This window comes from Limulus polyphemus, unplaced genomic scaffold, assembly GCF_000517525.1.
Source record: "Limulus polyphemus unplaced genomic scaffold, Limulus_polyphemus-2.1.2 Scaffold754, whole genome shotgun sequence".
NCBI lineage: Eukaryota > Metazoa > Arthropoda > Merostomata > Xiphosura > Limulidae > Limulus > Limulus polyphemus.
This window is the reverse complement of record NW_013666364.1, coordinates 408,698-418,029: the sequence shown is the minus strand read 5'-3', so window position 1 is coordinate 418,029 and position 9,332 is coordinate 408,698. Positions and strand designations below refer to the sequence as shown.

The 9,332-nt window shown below is 33.5% G+C and overlaps 1 protein-coding gene across 1 annotated transcript in view; it reads right to left on the bottom strand.

Moving 5' to 3' along the window:
* Nucleotides 1-256: 256 nt before the first annotated feature.
* The window catches only part of LOC106460335, a 53,344-nt gene continuing 44,268 nt past the window's right edge, over nt 257-9,332 (bottom strand). The window contains exons 9-14 of the mRNA XM_013920027.2: nt 7,713-7,841; nt 6,309-6,596; nt 4,648-4,713; nt 3,422-3,505; nt 2,567-2,653; nt 257-1,192 (exon numbers count right to left, since the gene is read on the bottom strand). Coding sequence (XP_013775481.1) covers nt 399-1,192; nt 2,567-2,653; nt 3,422-3,505; nt 4,648-4,713; nt 6,309-6,596; nt 7,713-7,841 — 1,448 coding nt within the window. The 3' untranslated portion in view covers nt 257-398. The remainder of the gene's footprint in view (nt 1,193-2,566; nt 2,654-3,421; nt 3,506-4,647; nt 4,714-6,308; nt 6,597-7,712; nt 7,842-9,332) is intronic.

Here is a 9,332-nt window from a genome sequence, read left to right as displayed (position 1 = left end):
TAGTCCTCTTGTGGCAGATAAAAGGTCGGTTTGAAATGCCATTTTTTTCACGCCTCTGATTTAAAATCCTCAAAATATTAATTCAGAACAATATAAAATAACACCTGTAACTAAGCGTGATTCTATTATTTTCGTTAGGCTTAAGAATTTTGATGTTTTACTAACTCAATTTTATACTGCGGCACGATTTTTTATTTCATATTTCAGTATACCTAGATAGAGGTATTGAAGTAAAACAAAATGAAATAAAAACGCATTTCAGTTTCAGCAATTTTTATACAATGTACATTTTACAAGCATATGTAACAGTCATTACGCTACTTCCTATAACGACACGTTAATAGAACAAGAGATGACGACAACATGAAATTTCAACATCGTAGATGACGTCTTATGTGTTACCCCCTTTTGTCAGTCTCCGCACTGTCAACATCAATGGTAGCAAATCTGACTGGATAGATAAGCTGGTTACCCTTGTCCCACGTATACAGCGCCTCCTGGCGGGGGTTGTAGCTTACCATTTTCGTTTGACTGAACGGATTATTGAATTCCAGCTTAACTTCAATACCCCTGTTACGATACAAGTCAAAAGCGTACGATATCTGTGTGTGTCGTTCGTCTACACTGTCTACAGCGTATAGAACGCCACAGATAATAAACATAGCTCCAACGCTCCGGTGACGAAGTGTAATATTCCACATTTTCTCTGTGCGTAGAGTATATGGATGAAATTTCATAACGAGTGTGTTGTTTGTATTATTTCCCGCAAATATCACCCACATCCCGTTCTCGTCTACAGCTATGTCCATGTAGACGTGATTACTCGTATACAGCCGTCTAGCATCTTTGTAGGCAGCGTCTACGATCTCAGCAGCAGCCGTAGCCTCCGTAAACAAATCAAACCGGACCAGATTTTGTGTACCTTCCTGGTTATAATAGAAAGAGCCATTGAAAACGACTTGACTGTTTCCCATGAAGCGATAAGGCAGCAAATACTTTTTGCTGAAGTTATGTTTCCGGAAAGCGACCTTGTTCTCATATTCATAAAGGGTTGTCTTTTCACTGTCTAAAGTCATCCAGTGTTTATCCTCGTCCTCAGGGCGAGGCGGTGATGGGTCTTTCATCCAATTCCCCCAAGCAGCTTTAGTGTAGCGTTGGAATACTGGCTTCCCCACCTGACTTAGAAGACAGTCTGAAAAATATTCCACAAGGGGGAAGAATTCAACTTCAGTTCTCAGTTTTATATTTAATAATTTTGTTAAGACTAATTATTCTTCAAAAAACAAAAATAAACACCACCATCAACATCAAAAAACACAATAAGATGTGTGATAGATATATTTCTTTGAAATACATTATCTACAAGAGTTTACTGTAAATAAAGACAGAATAAAAAGTAAGCAGTCGAATTTTTCTGGCGAAATACAGTTTGATTAAACCGTGGGAGTAAATATAAAATAAAGGGACATACATATTCGTCCCCATTTCAGTATAAAATAAAGGGACATACATATTCGTCCACATTTCAGTATAAATAAAGGGACATACATATTCGTCTACATTTCAATATCAAATAAAGGGACATACATATTCGTCCACATTTCAGTATCAAATAAAGGGACATACATATTCGTCCACATTTCAGTATCAAATAAAGGGACATACATATTCGTCCACATTTCAGTATCAAATAAAGGGACATACATATTCGTCCACATTTCAGTATCAAATAAAGGGACATACATATTCGTCCACATTTCAGTATCAAATAAAGGGACATACATATTCGTCCACATTTCAGTATTAGATAAAGGGACATACATATTCGTCCACATTTCAGTATTAAATAAAGGGACATACATATTCGTCCACATTTCAATTTGAAACTTTTATTATAGGCTCAAATTTCTGATGAGTTGTTACTTTTCAAAACTTTAAAACAGTGATGGAACTCTCTCTCTCTCTCTGAGTGTTCAACAGTACTAGAAACTTTGAAATAAAACGAGAAAGATACAGCGAATTAGTTCATTGTTAAGTTCTACTGAGAATGTCTAACGTGTCTAAAGAATTTAGTTTAGTGATTATGAAAGGTTCTAGCAGAATAATAAAAACTTTGAATTGCCTCTCGGTATGTAAATATCACGTAAGAATATGATAAACTTAAATGTAGGGTAGCTGAAAACGTTTTAGGGCTTCGGAGAAATGTATTAAAACGCGCAAAATATTTTATCTACATTCCTTTATGCGAGTACAAGTTTATTTGACTTTAAGCTCATTCGAAATTAAATTGTTTTGACGAAAAAAATGACCATTTGCTTGCTTTTGGAGTATTCAGAAATACATTCTTTACATTTTTACAAAACACACCCTGCAAAGTAGCAACTTATTAAATACATTATTACTACATTGTAATTAATACATATAAAAGGGCATAATTTCGATTTATTAGCCAGGAAACAAAACCTTAAAAGAAAATTTTTGTTTTCCACTGTATTTAATTCGACAGTCAAATTGCTAACTTCGCTAGAAGGCAATGGATTTATTAGAGAAATAAAAATTACATTACCTTTGTTTCTAGGTTTTAACTTCTGCCAGTAGGTGGCATTGAAAGACCCTCCAATGCTGATAACAGTGACTGGTCTTGGCTTGCCAGCTGAAAAGGATTTTTATCCATATGCGTGTATATATATAACATTGAATTAAATCTCTGAAAAACTCAAACGAGTAGAGTTTTTAATGAGATATAATTAAAGAATGACTAACTAAAGATGACACAGCTTTAAACAAAATCGTTATTACGAACTGTGCATTTTACGTTCAATGAAAAAATAAAGTGTTCAAAATCAACAAATATAAACTCACATAATCTGATTAAATTAACATCAAAAATGTAAAAAAAAGTAATACTTTAGGAAATGATAATTCAACCTTTCAATCCTATAAAATAAAATATTCGCTAAAAACAACAACACAAGAGTAAAATATTTCTGTGGTATAATTACCAATACTTCTGTTTCAGTCTTTTTAAATGTACTTTTTTTTAAATTTACTTTCGGCAAAACGTAACATCGTTGTATTTTATTTCTCGGAAAATTAAACAAAATTACTGATTATATTTTGTTTTCAATTATTCTAGTAAATTATAACCATTATATTTTTACCTTAGAAATTAAGAAAAGAGGAATTATTTCAGATTAACTCAGCTGAAATGTTTCAAAGTCTGAAGAAAAGTCTTTTACAGCTTCAACTTCGGTTTCATAATGACGATTTTCATAATAACTTACAATAAAATTGTTTTAATGAATCACTAATTCCAAGAAACAGTAACATTAATGCTGATTCTTCGAAATTAAAATTAAAATACAGAGATATGTTTCGTTGCAACACACAACTAATACTTTATAAAGCATTCGAATCGTACTTTGACCTGCAACTGGACAATTCGATTGACCTGGACAATCTGGACACGGTGGGCATTCTTGCTCTATAACCCGCGGGGGAGGTGCTGTGAAAAACCAAAGCAGTGTTTACTTAAACAACGTGTTAACTTTTGTTAAATAAAAACGTATTATAACAGCTCAATAATTGGTTCTTAAGATATGCCTATTTTTGGCTCTCATTCTAGTTATTGTATAAATAAAGTTATAAAAAATACTATTATTTATTTTGTGGAGCTACTGAGAAGTGTTAAATACTGAATAAAACAATTAAGAATAAAACAACAACACAAAATCCGACGTTTTTTGGCACAATGAAAGGTAAAACATTTATTATTGCTTACAGCCGACTAGGTTCGGTAACACAGTTACCGTCATCATTAACCGAAATTACTCGGATATAACTAATAATAAGATTTTACGTTTCACAGTGTCAAAAAAAAAAAAACAAACACTCTTGGATCTTATGTTTTTTACTCTTAATATATAAGCACAATGTGTCTGAAAATAGATTATAATTAATGAATAAAACGTTTGAATTACCAATATCTATCTAATAATATTCTAATTTCTGACAATGTTAATACATTTATAACTGAAAAAAATTACAGAATGCATATAAAAACTTCAACATGTTGTTATAAGTTATTTCCTTGCCATAAGCTGTACCAAGTAATATAGTGGTAAAATGTGATGTGTTATGGAGCTCCAACTAAATTCTAATACTTTATTTACAGTTATCAGCCACTTTTCATTAAAATTTCTATAATCAACTGGTATCTCTGAGTCTAAGAATACAATTGATATATCATCGGTAATTTATGTATATATAGTATCTCCATACCATAAATGATATATAGATATATTTTACACGAACATTAGTAAGTTATCATTTTAAACATACAATTATTTTAATATTTTAAATACATTTTACTCATACAAGTTTAATAATATATCTGCAAGTTAAGTCTATTTTGCATTTACATACGCTTATTTTAATCACTCATATAAAAATAATACAGGTGCGCCGTTCCGGTTCGTGCCAGCCCTACTAAAGCACTGGCTATAGTTTAAAGTTATTCACGCATTCTTTTTAGGGCTAACTAAAAGCAGTACACAAAGCGTGTTTATACAAATTATTTGGATAATCGAGGTAAATAATTTACCTTTATTAAAAGGTAGTGAGAATCTACTATAGAATATACTATACCTTTCCCGTAAACTGTATATTGTGTTTCCTTCGCGGGTTGTTTTTTTGGAGACGTTGGACCAATTTCTGGAAAGAGCATTATAGATTTTTTTTAAACGAGAAATGAATATCGAGTTTTTATTGACATGCAACATCTTTTATATTATAATGCCCTAAAAATTCAGTCAGGATGACGTTGTGACGTCGAAACATGTAGAGTCGTCAACTTTTTGAAGCCCATAGATAGGCCTAAATAAAATGTTTTTAATTGTGTACAAGTTTAACGTTGAATATTATTTATTATTTTTTTTAGTATCTATATTTGTGGCATATTTTCAGGTCTACAAGTACGTCTTGAAGAACGTTTAGTATAATTCCTAAAATAGAAAATAATCAGTCGGCAACTTTGAGATATACATACAAGTTCTAACTAACAAGATACTCGTGGATGATTTATGTTAAGTTAAAAACATTCACATACAATTACAAGAAAACCACCCACACACGACTACTGTCATCCTGTTATATGGTCATGTTCAAAGTTTTAACGTTAAGAAAAGCAGAAAACATTTTCAGACAGACTTACAAATGCTGGACTTGTGTAGTGGTATTTCCTACAAAATAGACGGTTAGGGCTAACTGGAGGTTTGAAGAATATCGAAATGTGGATTCATGATGTCAGAAAAACACGTAGGATCAAGAAGTCTTGATTCAAAATGATAAAAACCCTATAACCCGAGCGCTTCCGAAACGTGGATCTTTCTTCTTCAGGGGCATAAAAACTTTATAACCCGAGCGCTTCCGAAAGGTGGATCTTTCTTCTTCAGGGGCAAACTGGGAATGTGGATTCATGATGTCAGAAAAACACGTAGGATCAAGAAGTCTTGATACAAAATGATAAAAACCCTATAACCCGAGCGCTTCCGAAACGTGGATCTTTCTTCTTCAGGGGCAAACTGGGAATGTGGATTGTGTCTTTTCAATGTCTAACCGAAGTCGTTGAGAAGGAAGAGTCAAACCCTGAATGTTCACAACGACATTCATACATAGTAGCAAACAGATAAATGCAAGGAGAATTGCAGTACGGTGGGTGTAAAACTGGTAAGAAACATGTGGTAAAACCTTTAGCAAATTCTCTTATCTGTCCATTGTTAGCCCCCTGTAAGCTAAACTAAAACAAAACCCTAAATCTAAAACAACTCTATTCTGTTAAAATGAACAAAACCTAAAACTTTAAACTAAGCAAAAGTTAAAATAAGTCTAAGAAACGCTGAAAGTTTTTAGTCAAGGTAGAAGTGGAAAGTTGGTTGAAGTCTACAAATCTTGCCAAAAGTTACAAGGTCTGCAAAAATTACTCTTTCAAGGACAAACCTGGCTTTAAATACAAAATACATTAGAACAAACAAAGCCAGGTTTGCACATGAACGCTCGTTAGTCACATAATCCCTGTCTTTGAACATTCAAACCAGCAGTCAGTCACTTTGAGACCAAAAACACAGTTACAGCTGCTGACCATTTGGGGATAATTAATGTCAAACGTGAAATATCAAAGCATCAATCTAAAACCTTCAGAAAAATAACACAGGTTCTACAGGAATAACACGCGCGGAAGGATAAAAAAGTTGTCCAACTTTAAACCTTGTATGTATACTAAATTCAGATTTTCTAATATAGCAAATTACCAAAAACTGTGAATACTCCCTTTGTCTCTCCTTTCTCGTTCTTGCTTACACACTTGTAAATTCCATAATCGCTTCCTTCTACGGAAGAGATATTGAGCTCCATGTGATGGCGGAAGCTTGAACTGTATTCCTTTATGTGGTATTTCCCTTTATTTTCAATAAGCTTCTCATCACCATGCAACCAGTAGTTGACGGCTTCCGGGAAGGCTTCCACAAAGCACTCTAAGACTGCGTAACTTCCGTTTCTTGTACCAACCATCTGGTTCTTGATTTTAATTAAAGGAGGGACTGTAAATACAAAGAAACATTGTTTGGTGAAATTAAGTCAAATTATGCTTCATGCACAGAAGGGAAGTCCTGTTGGAAGGGAAAAAATTAAATATGAAAATAAATGACATACAGAAGGAAATAAGAACATATACGATATTAACCTATTTGTACTAAATTATTGAAATAATGAGCTGGTAAAAAGTACCTAAATGAAACCGATATTTCAAATTGTGTGATGATTTTATGAATAAATGATACGAACTTAATGTGTGAAGGTTATAGACTATTTCCTGTTAATAATGAAAAGATCGACAACACTAAGCCTATCTTAGTAATTTTATCTTAAAATTAATTTCAAAAATTATATTTAAGTAATCTCTCTTCTTAATTGTAATCAAAAAGGGGTTAACAGATAAATCGCAAAAAAATATTTTCCTGATGAAAAGCCGTGCATAGAATATTTAAATTTTCATTCGTGTATACTTTATGTTTAAAGACAGAGCATTATTTACAACAGAAAACAGTTTATTTCGTCGAAAATGAAATATGGAACACGTGGGTAGACTCAATTTCTAGGGATTGCTGTACACAAATTCAAACTTTCATATTAAACTTTTACAACCACGCAAATTTGGAATTTACCAAATGACCTAACAGATGTACTTTGCTCGTGCAAGATCATGTATACAACTGTTTCATAATCTGCGTCTCAAAAAATAACAAAAAGTATAATAACCCACACAATTAGAATTCAACTGTCCCTAACTGAAACAGATTTAGCAAGAATAACAAAATTTATGTAAATTGCTTTTCAGATAAAACAGAAAATTATATTGGATCCTATGAAATGTTCGCAAACTTTGTTTTATTTTAATTTGTCATTAATCTCTTTATTATTATTATTTATTTATATTTATGCAAATACATCTTCCTTTAATGTAATCTTCAAATTTCGTTCTCCATTTTTGAGGTAATAATTCGATACTGTAACATTACAGGTATTAATTTTAAGATTAAACGAGCTTTCAATGGTGTATAACATAGGTGAATCTAAAAAACGAAAGTAATACGGATTACACCTAATGTAAGTTAGGTGTAATGCAGTTACAAGAGTACAAATGCAGATGTACTTACAATTAACTTCTAGCACAATCCGTTTATATGCAGGGGGCGGAACTCCATTAGATGCAATGCAAAGATAAGTACCCATGTGATACCGAGTAACTTGGCTGATGTTGAGACGATCCCCGTCGATAGTCGCCACTAAAATCGATTAGTTAAATAACATTTATTTGGGTTCATTTGTACATGTACAGCTAGCTATCAAACACATATAACCTGAGGGGCGTAGCCAGCACTACAGAGTGAGTGGGGTATTTTTTTTCCAAAAAAATGTGGACATTTTCTTCTTCGTAAATAAATTATATGATTTTTCTTTACTCTAAACGAAACTTGTAAAATGGAGGTACTCAAAATTTATGAGTGTTATGTGTTTATTTTTATAAAAATTAGAAGTTAGACTTTTAGGATATTGGAGGTGGTCGTTTGGTCCCCTCCCCCCACATCCTGCCATGGCTACACCCCTGATATATGTGAGTAAAATATGTTGATTGTTTAGATAAACCTAGAACCCAACAAAGACAACAGCAAAATACATTTGGAATTATCAGAACAACAGCTCAGTGTACGTATATCGAAACTGTAAAATGATTTTAATATAAAATATAAAATAGTTACCTGTACATATTTTAAAGTATAAAATTTTTTGTGAAGGTTTTAGGTACTTTCATGCTGTTTTCAGGTAACCCTAGAAGAAAATGAATACTTAAACTTTCGGTTCTACAGATTTTCGATATATTCCTTTTTGACGTTATACACTTAGTGTGCTTACAACGCTAAAAATCGGGTTTCGATACCCGTGGTGGGTACGGCACAGGTGGTTCATTGTGCAACTTTGTGCTTAACAGCACAACATCGAAATTATATAATGAACCAATTATTTCAAACTTTCTACTAGTTACGAGATGTGCAGCAAATGAAAACATTAATTAAATGAAGAATGGGCAATGGCAATATCCTCGTCACACCAAACATGCTCGCCCTTTCAGCCGTTATAATGTGACGGACAATCCCACTATTCGTTGGTAAAAGAGTAGCCCAAGAGTTGGCGGTGTGAGTTACGAGATGTGCAGCAAATAAAAACATTAATTAAATGAAAAATGGGCAATGGCTACATCCTCGTCACACCAAACATGCTCACACTTTCAGCCGTTATAATGCGACGGGCAATCCCACTATTCGTTGGTAAAAAGAGTAACCCAAGAGTTGGCGGTGGGTGGTGATGACTAGCTGCCTTCCCTCTAGTCTTACACTGCTAAATTAGGAACGGCTAGCACAGATAGCCCTCGTGTAGCTTTGCGCGAAATTCAAAACAAACAAACAAACAAGCAATGGCTACATTGTACGATTTCGAAAAATATATTTGAAATGTGTCTACAAATTATTCAAATACTCAGGTGCATCCATGCACTAGTTTTCAATAGAATAAAACACGTGGACAGTTTTCTTACAACCTACGTATAAAAAGAGAATCGTTGTTTGCAGGTCCCATCATCTTTAAATATATGGTGAGGCCCGGCATGGTCAGGTGGTTAGGGCGCTCGACTCGCAATATGAGGGTCGCGGGTTCGAATCTCCGTCACACCAAACATTCTCGCCCTTTCAGCCGTGGGGGGCGTTATAATGCCGTGGGGG